At 36.2% G+C, this 19291-nt stretch overlaps 1 protein-coding gene across 3 annotated transcripts in view; it reads right to left on the bottom strand.

Moving 5' to 3' along the window:
• Positions 1-19291, bottom strand: part of CNTLN (centlein) — a 329566-nt gene that overhangs the window by 27156 nt on the left and 283119 nt on the right. For 2 of the 3 annotated variants that reach the window (XM_025934944.2, XM_086685371.1), the window contains exons 22-23: positions 19000-19137; positions 18035-18220 (exon numbers count right to left, since the gene is read on the bottom strand). In XM_025934944.2, coding sequence (XP_025790729.1) covers positions 18035-18220; positions 19000-19137 — 324 coding nt within the window. Of the gene's footprint in view, positions 1-7747; positions 8528-18034; positions 18221-18999; positions 19138-19291 lie in introns of those variants that run through there. The other variant, XM_086685372.1, reaches the window with a different exon arrangement.

The following is a 19291-nucleotide window of genomic DNA, read 5'->3' as shown; positions in this document are numbered from 1 at the left end:
ATCAAAAAACTGTTAGAACTAATTAACAAATTCAGAGTACAGCTGCAGGATACAAAATCAATACACAAAAACCAGTCACTGTTTTTTACACTAATAATGAATATCAGAAAGAAATTAAGGAAAAAAAATCCCATTTACAATTGCATCAAAAAGAACAAAATACCTAGGAATAAATTTAACCAAAGTGAAGGACTTATATATTGAAAACTATAAGACATTAATGAAAGAAACTGAGTGTAGCTCTTTCTGCCCATGGGTCCTGTCCCCATGCTTTAATAAAAACACCTTTTTTACATGAAAGAAAGAAAGAAAGAAAGAAAGAAAGAAAGAAAGAAAGAAAGAAAGAAAGAAAAGAAAAGAAGACAGACATTGAAGAAGATACAAATAAATGGAAAGATATTTCACAGTCATGGTTGGAAGAATTAATACTGTTAAAATGTCCACACTCTCCAATACATAGATTCAAAGCAATCCCAAACATCCAATAGCATTTTTCACAGAAATAGCAAAATCCAAAAATTTGTATTGTACCATAAAAGAGCCAAATAGTCAAAGCAATTTTGAGAAAAAAGAACAAAGGTGTAGGTATCATGTTCCCTGATTTCAAACTATATTACAAAGCTACAGTAATCAAACTACCTTGAATTTTTTTAAAAAAAGCTATAGTAATCAAAGCCATATGGTACTGGCATAAAAACAGACACATAGTTCAATGGAACAGAACACATATCACAGAAATAAACCTATATGGCCATATATGATCACAATACATATATGGTCAATTAATTTATGATGAAAGAGATAAGAATGTATGATAGGGAAAGGATGGTATCTTCAATAAATGGCATTGGGAAAATTGGACAGACATATGCAGAAGAATGAAATCTGACCACTATCTTATACCATACACAAAAATCGACTCAAAATGGATTAAGGACTTGAACAGAAGACCTGAAACCATAAAACTAGAGAAAACATAGGCAGCAAGCTCCTGGATATAGGTTTTGGTGATTTTTTTTAGTCTTACGCTAAAAGCAAAAGCAACAAAAGCAAAAAATAAACAACTGGGACTATATCAAATGAACAAGCTTCTGCACAGCAAAGGAAACCACCAACAAAATGAAAAGGCAACCTCCTGATTGGGAGAACATATTTGGAAATCATATATCTGATAAGGGGCTAATATTCAAAATATACAAAGAACTCATACAACTTAATAGCAAAAAACAATCTGAGCCAAAATTTGGCAGAGGATCTGAAGAGGTGTTTTTCCAAAGAACGTATACAAATGGCCAATAGCTACATGAAAATAGGCTCAACATCATCAATGATCAGGGAAATGCAAATCAAAATCACAATGATACATCACCTCACACCCATTAGAATGTCTACTACCAAAAGACAAGAAATAACAAGTGTTGACAAGGATGCAAAGAAAAAGGTACCTCTGTGCACTGCTGGTGTGAATTTAAATTGGTACAACCACAGTATGCAGGTTCCTCTAAAGATTAAAAATAGAACTACCACATGATCCAACAACTCCACTTCTGGGTGTGTATCCAAAGGAAACAAAAACACTACTTTGAAAAAACATATGTGCTCTTATGTTCAACACAGCATAATAGCTAAGATATGGAGAAAACCTACATGTCCATTGAGATACACACACACACACACACACACACACACACACACACACACACACAAGAATACTATTCAGCTATTTAAAAAAGTGAAATCTTGCCATTTGTGACAACATGGATGAACCCTGAGACCATTATGCTAAATGAAATAAGTCAGACAGAAAAAGACAAATACTGTACGAACCTTCTTATACGTGGAATCTAAGACAAACAAACCAAACCAAAACCAAACTCATGGATATAGAGAACAGATTGGTGGTTTCGAGAAGTGGGGGGGCAGGCATGGAGAAATGGATGAACTGTTTTTTCTTTTTTTAGTTTAAATAAATTGAATAAAAAATTTTAAAAAGCACACAGAATGAGATATTAGGTGGCTACTATCAAAAATATAACAAGTGTTGGCAAGAATGTGGAGAAATTGGAACCCTTGTGCACTACTGGTGGGACTGTAAAATGGTGGAACTCTATTCTGTCAAATGCTCTATGCCTCTATTTCTACACTAATCATGATGTTTTATTTACCACAGCTTTATAACATGTTTTGGTGTTTGGTAGGGAAAATATTCCTCTCTTTGTCCATTCTTTTTCATTAGCTATCTTTATTCCTACTTGTCAGTTATTTTTTTTAGGTTTATTTATTTACTTTGAGAGAGAGAGAAAGCGAGATCGAAGGAGGGGCAGAGAGAGATAGGGAGAGAGAGAATCCCAGGCAGGCTCCACACTGTCAGTGTAGAACCAAATGCAGGGCTCATACTCATGAACCGTGAGATCATGACCCAAGCCTAAATCAAGAGTCAGACGCTTACCCAATTGAGCCACCCAGGTGCCCCTTTAGTTATTTTTGTAGCATCGATTTGTCAGTATCTAGAACTGCACTGACATTTAGATTAACTTTGGAATAAATTCTCACATTTACAGTATTGATTCTTACTATTCTTAAAACAGTATTTATTCCATTTATTTAATAGTTGATTTATGTCCTCCAGTGTTTTTTAGTCTGCTTTATAGGTTTCTTCCATTTGTTAAAACATTTATTCCTGGGTATTTAATAGTTATTTTTATTATTGTAAATAAAAATTTTAAAATAGCATTTTAAAATATATTATTACTTTTAAGGCTACTTTATTTTGTTGGTTGACCTTTGTTTAGAACTTATTGCTGAATTATCTAGTTAGTTCTAATAGCTCATGAGTTGATTCTCTTGGATTTTCTATGTCCAAAAACATGTCACTGACAATCACATTTTGGCTGTATACATCCCGTAATTATATATTTTTCTTGTGTATTTTCATTTACAAGAATCTATAGAACCAGTGTTAATAGTAGCAATGAAAGAGACATCTGTGCCTCATTCCTAAGTGGATACTGCTTTTGGTCTCTATATTCTAAGATAGCTCATCACCATATCTAAATTCTTGCAAGTAATAACAAGGAAAAAAGGAGAAGGTATACACCTTCCTTTTAAAGCCCCAAAACACAGTGGGACAAAAAAACCTGAGACTAACCAAATGTAGAAGAAAAGAAGGACAGCTTCATTTTGCTTGTGTCAGCCTACCACCCAGGCCGGTGCTGCTCAGCATAGACAGGGAACTACCAATATGAAAAGAGTTCCCTCCCCTCCCTGGGAAAGGGAGAGTGGGGTGAGCAATCAGCTTCCCCAGCCTTTTGATGCACTGCAAGAAGGAGCCACTTCAGTTTCACCTGACCCAGAGACTGGCACAAGTGAGGTGTACAGAAATGGCCTGGAACAAGGAAAAAGGGCTTGGGCTACCAGTATCAGACATGTGGCAGGCACAACCTCGTTTCACAGTGGCCTGTTCTGCAGAGGACCCCAACAGCTTTTGCTGCTGAAATAAACCAACGACCAGGATAGCCCTCATGCACTCCCTGAAGATTTCACCATAGCATTTCCTCCACACAGGTTTTCACAGCACATTAAAGGATCATACACCATGGGGCCAACATTTGCAAACCAATAAATGTGACATACTACAATGAGTGAAGGATAACAATCACATGATCATCTCAGTAGAGGCAGAAAAAGCATTTGACAAAATTCAACAATCCTCTCATGATAATAACTCTCAACAAAGTGGTTATAGAAGGGACATTCCTCAACATAATAAAGGCTATATATGACAAGACCACAGCTTACATCATCCCTGACAATGAAAAGTTGAAAGCTTTCCCTCTAAGATTAGGAACAAGACAAGGGTGCCACTGTCACCACTCTTATTCAACATAGTACTGGAAGTCTTAGCTAGAGCAATTAAGCAGCAAAAAGAAATCAAAGGCATCCAAATCAGAAAGGAAGAAGTAAAATTATCTCAGTTTTTCCATGATATGATATTATATAGAGAAAATCCTAGAGACTCCACTAAAAACTCATTAAAAAGAATCAAGTTCAGTAAGTTGCAGGATGCAAAATCAACATACAAAAATTAATTGTGTGTTTATATACTAACAACAAAACACTGGAAAAAATAAAGGAAACAATCCCATTTCCAATAGCACTCAAAACAATAGGAAGTGAAAAATCTATATACACTGAAAACTATAAGACACTGATGAAAGAAACTGAAGAAAATGCCAGTAAACGGAAAGATATCCCATGTTCATGGATGGGAAGAATTAATATTGTTAAAATGTCCATACTATCCAAAGCCACCTATAGATTCAAGGCAATCCCTATCAAAATTCCAACATCATTTTTCACAAAAATAGAAAAACTATCCTAAAATTTATATGGAAACACAAAAGACCTGAATAGTCAAAGCAATCTTGAGAAAGAACAAAGCTGGAGGCATCATACTTCCCAATTGGAAACTTTATACAACTCATTCAACTCAATAGCAAAAATCCAAATAATCCAATTTAAAATGGACAAAGGACCAGAATAAACATTTTGACAAAGAACACATACAAATAGCCAACAAGTACATTAAAAGGTATTCAATCTCAGTAACCATTGGGAAAATGCAAGTCAATACCACAATGAAATATCACTTCACACCTGTTAGAATGGCTATTACCAAACAGGTAAGAGATAACAAATGTTGGCAAGGATGTGTTGAAAACGGAACCCTGTGCAGTTTTGGTGGGAATGTGAATTGATACAGCCATTATGGAGAACAGTACAGAAGTTCCTCAAAAATTAGTAGAATTACCATATGACCCAGCAATCCCACTTCTGGGAATATATCCGAAGAAAATGAATACAGGATCTGAAAGAAATATCTGTACCCTCATTTTCATTGCAACATTATTCACAATAGCCAAGACATAAAAACAATCTCAGTGTCCATCTATGGATGGATGAATGGATGAAAGAAAATGCAGTGTATATACATGCAATGGAATATTATTGAGCCGTATAAAAGGAGGAAATTCTGCTATTTGTGGCAACATGGATGGACCTTGAGAGCATTATACTAAGTGAAATAAGTCAGACAGAGAAATACAAACACCATATTATTTCTCTTACATGTAGAATCTAAAGATGAGTTCATAGCAGCAGAGAGTAGAACAGTGGTTGCCAGGGACTGAGGGGTGGGGGAAATGAGACATTGATCAAAGGGTACAAACCTCCAGTGATAAGAAAAATAAGTTCCAGGGTGTAATATACAGCATGGTGACCACAGTTAACAAAAGTGTATTGTATACTTGCAAGTTGCCTGGAGAATACATTTTAAATGTCTTTACCATAACAAGAACAACAACAATAAAATGGTAATTATGTGAGGTGTGAAGAATGTGTTAACCTTACTGTGGTAAACATTTCATGATATGTACATATACCACATCATTACACTGTACACCTTAAATCATACAATGTTTTATGTCTAGTAAATATCAATAAATTTCAGAAAAAATAGAAAAAATCATAATTAAGAGACTAGATCGTGCCAAAGTATTAACAATTGTACATATAAAAATAAAATTATAGTCCTCCACAAATGTTCTCACTAAAGAAGCAAGAAATTTATATACCCAAAACATCTTACTAAATCTTTTCAAAGCAAGCACATATTGGTAATTAAATGATTTAAGCCTCCAGCTAAATGTTGTTCTTTGGCTGATATTTATTTCAGAGCTAACAAAAACCATTGAGAAGATGGAATTTGGCATATGACTCTCACATATAAGCACATTAACAAACTTATATCAGGGCTCAATCAAATTGAGCAAATACTTCTAGGAATTTCCCTTATGGGTTTTATTCAGTTACTAGGAGGATTTAAAGCCTCAGTTATGCCACATATATCCAGGCCACAGGCTCAGAGCACTTGATTTTACCCCAGGGCAAAATTCCGTATTCAAGACTAGATCTAGAACAGATGGCCACTCCACCTCTTCTATAATCTGGTGTACCCTATGAAAAATGAAAAGACTAAAGGGAACATAGATTCCACAACAGGGCCAGAACAAACATTGTTGTTATTAATACTACTAATAATATTCATTAGGTACTTTGGTGTACATGATACACCCGGATAAGCTCTGTACAGAATGAGTCCTAGTCATTATAATGTTCCATGTAGGAACCATGTACATTCTTTATGCTCTGTAAGGAATGTGCTTCTTGCCTTCACAGAGTTTTCAATCTAAGCAGTGATTATGTGTCTAATACCTTTCTTGAGCCAGATATAAAATCAATTCCTCAGAATTTAATGAACCCTATTGCATGCCAGTACTTTGGGGATAATGAATGACAATATGTTCGGTGGGAAGGAGAACCATGCAAAGGCAGGAATGAACGCACTACGGGGAAAGCTGGAAAGAAGAGGAGAAGGAGATGAGATTCAGAGCAAGAGAGGGTCAAATTACAGAAGGTTTTAAATTCTTAGAAAGCTTAGATCTTATACAGTCAGTAAAGATTTAGGAAGTCATTGATGGTATGTAGCCTCAGATAGTGGCTCCTGAGTATTTCCAGCTGGTCCTAGGGCCATATGCACAAGGAAGTGAAGGATGATAGTCATCTCATTTCTCACAGCCAAATGTCCAGTCTTTTCCAATGTTTCTGGTTTGGCATTAGTTTGCTGGTTGCCTTTTATTAGAAAAGTGGATTAAACAGCGTAAGTAGTGCCAGTATTAACTACATATTGGCCCTAAAACACAGTTAAGAAAAACAAATTTCAAATTACCATTAGGGTTCTATGAAACACCAAACTATATGTACTGTTATATAGATTCAATTGATAAAAACAATTTAAGGCAGTGTTTTAAAAACTGTATTATGCATAATAATCACCTAACAGTAAATTCAGGTTATTGGCCCCACTCCCACCAAGATTTTGATTTGATAAATTTGGAGTCCCAAATTATGCATTTTATTTAAAAGGAATAGAAGCACCTGATTCCAATGCAGCTAATCTAATACCAAACTGAAATAAAGTGGAAAACTTCTGAAAGAGTACTAAAAATGGCTTATCAATACCTTTTATATTTTCCTACTATGTAATGTTACTCAAATTACAAAGACATGAAACCATAGAAATCCTGAATTTATCTATTAAGACATTTATACTTTACATAATTGGTGAAAAATATGAAGGATTAATAGGTCACTCTTCAACAGTTAAAAATTAGATACTTTATCATTAAATATCATTCAAATCATTAGACAAAAATAAAAACTTTGTTTTTTAAAAGACAACTTTTGCTAAGTTACTTTCTGTGAAGAAGTATACCTATTACAATATCACAAAGGTTATTATAGACTTCAGTGTGTAATAGCCATATATGTAGTCATAACATTCATTTTTCTATTTTTAAAACTTCCGGTTATCAACTCTTTTTAAAAAGGACACATTCAAAGAATATTTCAGGAAAAATAATAATTTGTATTCAAATAAATCTTACTATTACATATTTCATATTTTACATCTTGGCTATAAATGCAACAAACAAAACCCTAATGTGAATATAAAACAAGAAAACAAAGGCTTATGAAACTAAAAGTCGTAATAAAAATGGTTTTACATCATGAGTAATGACAATATTCAATGAGAGTGCTATTCATAAGTTAAACAGTGAGACTACTCAACAAGTATTTGGAAGAAATGACACTTTAAATCTGGAAAAGGTAAATTATGTTTATTAAAATTAATACTCTGCAATCATTTGGGGTCCTCTGAGGCAAGGCTTATTGTTTGACTTTATATCAGTTGAAACCTTTGTTAAAAGAGATAAAACACATAAAGTGTTTTATTCCATTCATTTTGTAGATATTTTTAAAATGAGAAAACTCCCAAGGTATCTATGATTTCCAAAGAAACAAAGTAAGGGATTTGTTCTAAATGGGGTACTAACAGTGGTATAAAATTTTGTAAGCAGGAGGGGCCAAGTTGGTGGAGCAGCCTGAAAGTTCTCAGCTTCTCTCATCCCTGAAATGCAGCTAGATCAGCACCAAACCATTTTGCACACCTACAAAATTGACCTGAGGATTAGCACAACAATCTGCATAACTTGAACCACAGAACTGGCAGGTATGCAGTGTGGAGAGGTGAACTGGGGGAGACAGAAGCTGCAGAGGGCAGGGAGCTGTTTTTGTGGAGAGAGGACACAGAAAGAAGGGAGAGTCCAGGAAAAGCACTCCCCCTGAAAGAAGCTGAGAGAAAGAGAAAGAGTGACTGAACAAGAAAGGGAGAGAGGAGAAAGCAGAGGGTTTCAGTACCATTAGGACTCTATCAACAGGGGGAAGCAGTGTTGAAAATTCCACAGGTCAATACCTGGCCATGCTCTGGGTGGGAAGGGTGAATCTCCAGGAGCAGGAAGTGAGGTCTGAGGGGTCCGTGGGCCACATGGGGAGAGGTGGTTCCCTTGCCAGGAGCACATTTGGTAGAGGCTGTGGGGCCTCCCCACAGGCAAAGGTCCCAGTGATCCTGGAGAACAGCCACATTTGCTGGGATTGGAAAAAAAGATGCCAGGGGGCAGTGAAATCTGGTGCCAGCTGCGTGTTGTGTTTTGCCATAATTTCTAAACCTCTGCTACCTTGCAATCCCACAAACTTTTCCTGGGGCAAGCAGGCACCCAGCCACAATCACTGAGCCTCTGCAGCAGCATGACCCTATGATGTTCCCAGGGGGAAGCTGGCACCTGGCCATTGCTCCACAAGACCCTCCCCCAGAGGGGCGTAGTGGGTCCATGAGGCTGGGCTCTCAGAGGTGAGGGGTTAGGAAACACAGCCCCATATGAGATATAATTCAGGAAGGAGGTGATGCCTAGTGGGCCGATGCTTGGACGCAGTCAGTGTAGAAGCAGAGAGTGGATGGGAGCCGGAGACAAAGTTAGGGGTTCTTGACTGCTGGTTAGTGAGAGTGCAGAGTTCTGATACCAGACACTGGAAAGCTGGGTGACTCCATTTTTACCACTTGTGCACATGTGCATACCCCTGCACTCATGCCACAATGATCCACCCCAATAAGCTACAAAGTGCCACCTACTGGAGAAGAGACCTGTAACACCAAGCCCTCCCCAACTGCGCCAACCAAGCTCAGCCCTTAGAGGACCACCATAAGTCTCCCCTCCTGCTTAGTGTATGGACTATAAAGTGCTGTATAGTTATACTTCTAGGGGAAATTGGATGTAATTTCATTCGGATTTCATTCTGCTCACTGGTCCTATTTGGGTTTTTTTGGTTTTGGTTTTTGTCTTTTCTTTCCTTTTTCTTTTCTTATTTTTGGATACAGAAAGAGAAAAAAAATTTATTTTGTTTTTTTTAATTAAAACATTTTTTACAGTTTTTAAATACTTTTCTTAATTCTGTTACTTTCTTCACTTCATTTTATTCTATTCTATTGTATACATCTTTAAAAGAATTTTTTTACGTTTATTGTTTTTTGATAGACCAAGAAAGACAGAGCACAAGTAGGGGAGGGGTAGAGAGAGAGGGTGACACAGAATCCAAAGCAGGCTCCAGGCTCTGAGCTGTCAGCACAGAGCCTGACGTGCACAGAGCCTGATGCAGGGCTCAAACTCACAAACTGCGAGATCATGACCTGAGCCAAAGTCAGACGCTTAACCAACTGAGCCACCCAGGCACCCCTGTATACATCTTTTTAAAAGTTTAAACATTTTCTTACTTTTTTTTCCCTTTGCCTTTCCTTCCCTTTTTTCTCTATTCTATCAAGCTTTTTCCAACAACCAAACCAAAACACACCTAGAACTAGCTTCCTTTATAAGAATTTTTCTGTTGTTTTTAATTCATTAGTTTTAATTTTCTATTTTATTAATTCTTTTCCTTCCTCCAAAGTGACAAAACAAAGAAATTTACCCCAAAAGAAAGGGCAGGAAGAAATGACAGCCAGGGAGTTAATCAACACAGATATAAGCAAGGTATCTGAAGTACAATTTAGAATCACGATAATAAGAATACTAGCTGGTGTTGAAAAAAAGCATAGAATCCCTTTCTGCAGAGATAAAAGAAGTAAATCTAGTCAGGATGAAATTAAAAATGCTATAACTGAGATGGAATCTCAAATGGATTGACGGTGGCAAGGATGATGAAGCAGAACAGTGAATCAGTGATATAGAAGACAAAATTATGGAGAATAGTGAAGCAAAAAAAAAAGAGGAAAGTAAGGCAAAAGAGCGCAATATAAGAATTAGAGAACTCAGTGACTCATTAGAGAGGAATAACATCCAAATCATAGGAGTCCTAGAAAATGAAGAGAGAGAAAGAGGGGTAGAAGTTTTATGTTAGCAAGTCATAGTGGGAAAACTTTCCTAACCTGGGGAAAGACACAGACATCAAAATCCAAGAAGCAGAGAACTCCCATTAGATTAAAAAAAACCCAACCAGTAACAAGGCATATCATAGTCAAATTCACAAATACACAGACAAGGAAAGAATTATGAAAACAGCAAGGGAAAAAAGTCCTTAATCTATAAGGGAAGACAGATCAGGTTCATAGCAAACCAATCCACAGAAACTTGGCAAGCCAGAAAGGAGTGGTAGGATATTTTCAACATGCTGAATTGGAAAAATATGCAGCCAAGAATTCTTTATCCAGCAAGGCTGTCACTGAAAGTAGAAGGAGAGATTAAAAGTTTCCTAGATAAACAAAAACTAAAGGAGTTGGTAACCATTAAACCAGCCCTACAAGAAATTTTAAGGGGAACTCTCTGAGGGGAGAAAAGAGGAAACAAAACAAAACAAAACAAGACCAAAAGCAACAAAGACTAGAAAGGACCAGAGAACATCACCAGAAACTCCAACTCTACAGGCAACACAATGGCAATAAATTCATATCTTTCAGTACTCACTGTAAATGTCAATGGACTAAACGCTCCAATGAAAAGACATAGGATAATAGAATGGATAAGAAAACAAGATCTATCTATATGCTGTTTACAAGAGTCCCATTGTAGACCTAAAGACACCTTCAGATTGAAAGCAAGGGGGTGGAGAACCATTTATCATACTAATAGTCACCAAAAGAAAGCCAGAGTACCCATACTTCAATCAGACAATCTAGATTTTAAATTAAAGACTGTAACAAGAGACGAAGAATGGCATTATATCACAATTAAGGGGTCTATCCACCAAGAGGATCTAACAATTGTAAACATTTATGCCCCCAATGTGAAACACCCAAATATATAAATCAATTAATCACAAACATAAAGAAACTCATTGATAATCATACTATAATAGTAGGGGACTTCAACACTCCACTTACAGTAATGGACAGATCATCTAAGCAGAAAAGTCAACAAGGACAATGGCTTTGAATGACACACTGGACCAGATGGACTTAACAGATATATTCAGAACATTTCATCCTAAAGCAGCAAAATACACATTCTTCTCCAGTGCACATGTAACATTCTCCAGAATAAATCACATAATGGGACACAAATCAGCCCTCAACAAGTACAAAAAGATCAAGAACATACCGCGCATATTTTCAGACCATAACGCTATGACACTTGAAATCAACCACAAGAAAAAAGGTGGAAAGATAAATACTTGGAGACTAAAGGATATTCCACTAAAGAATGAATGGGATAACCAAGAAATTAAAGAGGAAATTAAAAAGTACATGGAAGTCAATGAAAATGATAACATGATAGCCCAAAACTTCTGAGATGCAGCAAAGGCAGTCATAAGAGGGAAGTAAATAGCAACCCAGGCCTTCCTAAAGAAGGAAGAAAGGTCTCAGATACACAACCTAACCGTACACCTTAAAGAGCTGGAAACAGAATAGCAAATAAAACCCCAAACCAGCAGAAGACAGGAAATAATAAGATTAGAGCAGAAATCAATGCTATCGAAATAAAAACAAAACAGTAGAACGGATCAATGACACCAGGAGCTAGTTCTTTGAAAGATTAACAAAACTGATAAACCCCTAGCATGTGTGACCAAAAAGAAAAAAGAAAGGACCTATATAAATAAAATCAAGAATGAAAGAGGAAAGATCACAACCAACACTGCAGAAATAAAAACAATAATAAGAAAATATTATGAGCAGTTATATGTCATAAATTGGGCAATCTGGAAGAAATGGACAAATTATTAGAAACATATAAACTACATAAACTGAAACAGGAGGATATAGAAAATTTGAACAGACCCATAACCAGTAAAGAATTTGAATTAGTAATCAAAATCTCTCAAAAAATAAGAGTCCAGGGCCGACGGCTTTCCAGGGGAATTCTACCAAACATTTAAAGAAGAGTTAGCACCTATTCTTTTGAAGCTGTTCCAAAAATAGAAATGGAAGGAAAACTTCCAAACTCATTCTATGCGGCCAGAACTACCTTGATTCCAAAAGCAGACAAAGACCCCACTAAAAAAAGGAAAACTATAGACCAATTTCCCTGATGAACATGGATGCAAAAATTCTCAGCAAGACACTAGCCAACCAAATCCAACATAACATTAAAAGAATTATTCACCATGATCAAGTGGGATTTATACGTGGGATGCAGGGCTACTTCAATATCCATAAATCAATCAATGTGATAAATCACATTAAGAAAGAATATGAACCACATAATCCTCTCAATAGACACAGATAAAGTATTTGACAAAATACAGCATCCTTCCTTGATAAAAGTCCTCAAGAATCTAGGGATAAAGGATCATACCTCAAGATCATAAAAGCCATAAACAAAAGACCCACCGCTAATATCATTCTCAATGGGAAAAAATTGAGAGCTTTCCCCCTAAGGTCAGGAACACGGCAGGGATGTCCATTCTCACCACTGTTATTCAACCTAGTATTGGAAGTCCTAGCCTCAGCAATCAGACAACACAAAGAAGTAAAATGCATCCAAACTGGCAAAGAGGAAGTCAAACTTTTCACTGTTCGCAGATGACATGATACTCCATATGGGAAAGCCAAAAGATTCCACCAAAAAACTTCTAGAACTGATTCATGAATTTAGCAATGGCACAGGATATAAAATCAATGCACAGAAATTGGTCACATTCCTATACACCAATAATGAAGCAGCAGAAAGAAATCAAGGACTTGATCCCATCACAACTGGACTAAAAACCATAAAACACCTAGGAATAAACCTAACCAAAAAGGTGAAAAATCTATACACTGAAAACTATAGAAATGTCATAAAAGAAACTGTAGAAGACACACACAAAAAAAGGGAAAAATATTCCAAGCTCATGGATTGGAAAAACAAATTGTTACAAAGTCGATACTATCCAAAGCAATCTACATAGTCAAAGAAATCCCTGTCAAAATAACACCAGCATTCTTCACAGAGCTAGAAGAAATAAACCTAAAATCTGTATGGAACCAGAAAAAATCCCAAAGAGCCAAAGCAATCCTGAGATGCAAAGCTGGAGGCATCTCAATTCCAGACTTCAAGCTGTATTACAAAGCTGTAATCATCAAGACACTATGGTACTGGTACAAAAACAGATGCACAAATCAATGGAACAGAATAGAGAATGCTGAAATGGACCCACAGACATATGGCCAATTAATCTTTGACAAAGCAGGAAAGAATATTCAATGGAATAAAGACAGTCTCTTCAGCAAATGGTGTTGGGAAAACTGGACAGCAACATGTGGAAGAATGAAGCTGGACCACTTTCTTACACCATACACAAAAATAAACTCAAAATGGATGTAAGGCCTAAATGTAAGACAGGAAGATATCAAAATCCTAGAGGAGAAAGCAGGCAAAAACCTCTTTGACCTCAGCCACAGTAACTTCTTACTCAACATGTCTCCAGGGGCAAGGGAAACAAAAGCAAAAATGAACTATTGGGACCCCATCAAAAAAAAAAAATGCTTCTGTACAGCAAAGAAAACAATCAGTAAAACTAAAAGGTAACCAATGGATTGGGAGAAGATATTTGCAAATGACATATCAGATAAAGGGTTAGTATACAAAACGTATAAAGAACTTATCAAACTCAACACCCAAAAACAAATAATCCAGTGAGGAAATGGACAAAAGACATGAATAGACACTTTTCCAAAGAAGACATCCATCCAGATCACTAACAGACACAATGAAAAAATGCTCAACATCACTCATCATCAGGGAAATACAAATCAAAACCACAATGAGAAACCTGTCAAATTGGCTAAAATTAACAACTCAGACAATGACAGAGGTAAGAGGAACACTTTTGCACTGCTGGTAGGGATGCAAACTGTGCAGCCACTCTGGAAAACAGTATGGAAGTTCCTCAAAAAATTAAAAATAGAACTACCTTATGACACAGCAACTGCACTACTAGGTATTCATCCAAAGGATACAGGTGTGTTGTTTCGAAGGGGCACATGCACCCCAATGTTTATAGGAGTACTATCGACAATAGCCAAAGTATGGAAAGAGCCCAAATGTCCATCAATGATTGAATGGGTAAAGAAGATGTGGTATACTATACAATGTAGTATTACTTGGCAATCAAAAAGAACAAAATCTTGACATTTGCACCAACACGGATGGAAGTAGAGTGTATTATGCTAAGCGAAATTCATCAGAGAAAGACAAGTATCATATGACTTCACTCATATGTGGAATTTAAGATACAAAACAGATGAACATAATGGAAGGGAAGCAAAAACTATAAAAATATGGAGGGGGACAAAACACAAGAGACTCTTAAATATAGAGAAAAAACTGAGGGTTGCTGGAAGGGTTGTGGGTAGAGGGATAGGCTAAATGGGCAAGGGGTATTAAGGAGGACACTTGTTGGATGAGCACTGGGTGTTATATGTAGGGGATGAATCACTGAATTCTACTCCCGAAATCATTATTGCACTATATGCTAATGAACTTGGATGTAAATTAAAAAGTAAATAAAAAAATAAAAAATAAATTAAAAAAATTTTAAGAGCCAATTTTTAGAGGAATAAAGAATAGAAATAGTAGTGGGGTTATTAGGGAAGGAGACAGGAAGTAGCATTGTTATTTTATTGTATAGTTTAAATTTTCCTTTTATAAAGATAACATAAATTGAAAATGTATCATATACTTAAGTAAATTTCTAGGGCTATGCTATGTCAGTTCTTTTAAATTTTTTAAAAACATTTTTATGTTTATTTATTTTCGAGAGAAAGAGAGAGGAGAGCCACAGCACAAGCAGGGGACAGGCAGAGACTGAGACACACAAAATCTGAAGCAGGCTCTAGGCTCTAAGCTCTCAGCACAAAGCCTGATGCGGAGCTCAAACACATAAACTGTGCCTGAGCTGAAGTCAGACGTTTATCCCTATACTTATTTCATCCATCCCCCCACCCACCTCTCGCCTAGTAATCAGCAGTTTGTTCTCCAAGTTAGGAATCTTGTTTTTTTGTCTCTTTTTTCTTGGTTCATTTGTTTTGTTTTTCAAATTACACATGAGTGAAATAATATGGTATTTATCTTTCTCTGACTTTGCTCACCTAGCAATATACTCTCTAGGTCTATCCATGTTGTTGCAAATGCAAGATCTTATTCTTTTATATGGCTGAGTAATACTTCATTGTACATCTATATACCACATTTTCTTTATCCATTCATCCATTGATGGGACACTTGGGTTGCTTCTATAATTTGATTATTATAAATAATGCTGCAATAAGCATAGGGGTCCATATATCTTTTCAAACTAGTTTCTCATATTCTTTGAGTGAATACCCAGTAGTGGAATTCCTGGGTTATATGATAATTCTATTTTTAATTTTTTGAGGAACCTCCATACTGCCTTCCACAGTGGCTGCACCAGTTTGCATTCCCACTAATGGTGCGTGAGGGTTCCTTTTGTCCACACCCTCACCAAAACTTGTTGTTTCTTATTATTGATTTTAGCCATTCTGACAGGTGAGAGGTGATATCACACTGTGGTTTTGATTTGCATTTCCCTGATGATGAGTGATATTGAGCATGTTTTAATGTGGTGGCCATGTGGATATCTTCTTTGGAGAAATGTCTGTTCATGTCTTCTGCCCATTTTTTAATTGGGTTACTTGTTTTCTTGTGTGTTGAGTTGTATAAGTTGTTTATATATTTTGGATACTAACTCTTTATCAGATATGTCATTTGCAAGTATCTTCTCCCATTCAGTAGGTTATCTTTTAGTTTTGTTGATGGTTTCCTTCACTGTGCAAAATCTTTTTATTTTGATGTAGTTTCGACAGTTTATTTTTACTTTTATTTCCCTTGCGTCATGAGACATACCTAGAAAAATGTTTCTATGGCCAATGTCAGAGAAATTATTGCCTGTGCTCTCTTCTAGGATTTTTATGGTTTCATATCTTACATTTAGCTCTTCAATCCATTTTGAATTTATTTTTGTGTATGATGTAGAAAAGTGGACCAGTTTTATTCCTTTGCATGTAGCTATCCTGTTGTTCCAGCACCATTTATTGAAGAGACTGTCTTTCCCACTGCCTAGTCTTGCCTCCTTTGTTGAAGATTAATTGGCCATATGATCATGGGTTTATTTCTGGGCTCTCTATTCTATTGATATATGTCTCTATTTATGTGCCAGTACCATACTGATTACTACAGCTTTGTAGTATATGGCATGCCAGTTTTTAATCATGCATGCCTTCTGAAGGACACAATGGCATGAGAACTTAATCTCATCAAAAATTGTTAAAAAAAAAAAAAAGAAAAAAGAACAGCGTGGTTACAGGAGAAAAGAGAGAAAGAGTTGCTTTCCCACTGTAATCAAACTATTTTGGTGATTATTTTTAAAGGCCAAAGAAGTATCATTAAAATCTCACATTTCTGGGGCACCTGGGTAGCTCGATCAGTTGGGTGTCCAACTCTTGATTTCAACTCAGGCCATGATCTCATGGTTTGTCAGTTCGAGCTCCGCATTGGGCTCTATGCTGACAGTGCAGAACTTGCTTGGGATTCTGTCTCCCTCTCTCTCTTTCCCTCCCCCGCTTGCTTTCCTTCTCTCTCAAAATAAAGAAAGATAAACTTTAAAAGAAATCTTACATTTCTAATGGAAATTTAACTTGATTAGGTAGTGATCATTACTTACCACATGCCAATTATTTTGCAAGGCACCAGGTAGATGTTGTGAAGGTGGAAATTGATAAAACATTGTCTTTGACTTTAAAAGACTCATAGTCTCTCTAGTGGCAATGGATTCCTTTCCTAGCTATAATACAAGGCAGAAGAAAAGGCACCACATAGAGGTGTAAATGACTTATAGTGGGACTGAAGCAGCAGAGCAATCACCAGATTCCTGGTCCTCAGTGCCTGGTGTCTCTGAAACCAAAGCTGCTCTTCCTCAGCTCTCACAGAAGAGTTAAGGGAAGAGCTCTGTCCAAACGTATGGGGCAAAACTACAGACCACAGGCCTAAAAGCTTCTTATAAAAACTTTCAAACAAACCACCTGTATCCTTCCCTTCGCCATCACCCTCAGTGGTTCCTTCTAGCCAATTACTGAGCCTTTCTGGGGATTCTTCAGCTGTCAGATAATTTCTAGAGAGTACAGCCTTTGCGGGCACTTAGGTTTGTCTTCCTTTTTTTCTGCTAAGTCATTTACCATTCCTTTACCCATTCCATGTCTGACAGGCTATGGACTGGGGTTGAGATGTCTCTGAGCTTCAATAAACCTGGGACAAGTTTCTGATTGTTCCTGCTGGATTTTCAAAAGGAGAGTAGAATGGAAATGACTTAATTATTTCATCTTAGAATCTGTCTTATGTGATTACTGCAATTTCATAACTGAACTAACATTAAGAAAAGAATAGTAAAAACAGGGTAGAAAATTTTAAGCTCAAGCTATAAAACCAGATCTGTTATAGACAAAGATTGAACAATGTGGAGAGTAAGGTAGAAGATGTTTTATGGTTTTCAGAAAGCAGAAAGAAATCACAAAATATCCCAAATCATCTCAAGTAGGCCACCACTCTGCCTGAACTAAAGCACGAGTTAGTAAACTGCAAATAATTCAAACCTTCACAAAGATGGTGAACTCCTCCACTTTCTCATTGGCTAAGAGCAACTTCTTTTGTGCACCTTCTAGGGCCTGCTCACTTTTCAGTGCTAATCCTTGAAGATGCTTGGATGCTGCTGTTTCAATTTCTGCCATTGCAGATTCGGTCTCACTTATTTTTGATACTAGGAGACCAAGCTTGACATCCTGCAAAAGACCGGTAATCACAGAATAAAAAATAATTCATAAACATATTTAGAAGATTTAGTTATTCATGTTAGATAAAGAAATGACTTCATGATTCTTCTTATGTATGTGTTTGTTTTTATTTGGGTTAAATTGATGGTTTTTTTGTTTTCAATAAAATATGGTGAGCACATATTCTCATATATTTATCATCAAAATTAGTTTGTTTTTAAAAAATTATAAATCATTAAAGACATGGAAGCTATTTTAGACCAAAAGATCTAATATGTCAATGGAAATATTTAATTAGTTTATAAGTTTAGGTGGATCTAAAAAATTTATATCCACTTTTGCCAGTTATTAATAGTAGTGTTCATTTAAAAGACATTATCAAGGAGCACCTGGGTGACTCAGTCAGTTAAGCATGCAACTTTGGCTCAGGTCATGATCTCATGGTTTGTGAGGTTGAGCCCCACATCAGGCTCTCTGCTGTCAGCATGGAGCCCTCTTCAGATCCTTTCTCTCCCTCTCTCTCTGCCCCTCCCTTGCTTGTGTGTGCCTTCTCTCTCTCTCTCTCTCTCTCAAAAATAAACATTAAAAAAATGAAAAAAAAATTAAGATACAAAATCTGTTTCTCTAATATAGCATTACCTTTAATGTTAAACAAATGCTTAGTGTTTCATGTAGAGGTATGAACAGTTTTGTTCATAGTAATTTTGGGCAGAAAAAAATTACAGTTTTAAAAATGAAAAAGATATGGTTATATTCCATTTCTAAGCTAACATGTCTGAAAAGCATACCTTTTTTTCTAATTCCTCTTTAGTTTTTTGATACATCTGTTCAAACTGTGACTTCTCCTTTACAGCAACACTGAGTCTCTGTTTTAGTGAATCAATTGACACCTTCCTGTTGGAACACTCTTCAGTTAGTGTCTTCACCTACATTAAAAGCATAACGATAACTATTATTGGTAAAGCCATTCTAGGAGTATACTCTATTTGTTTCAACAGAAACCAAATGATCCATGAATAAGTCTAATTTCATTTATTTTCTCATAAATGATATCACATTTAAATAATAACAGCAAAAAAA

The sequence above is a fragment of the Puma concolor genome, chromosome D4 (assembly GCF_028749965.1).
Source record: "Puma concolor isolate L17-30 chromosome D4, mPumCon1.1.hap2, whole genome shotgun sequence".
Taxonomy (NCBI): Eukaryota; Metazoa; Chordata; class Mammalia; order Carnivora; family Felidae; genus Puma; species Puma concolor.
Note: the sequence above shows the minus strand (reverse complement) of the source record. Positions and strands in the feature narration are given on the sequence as shown.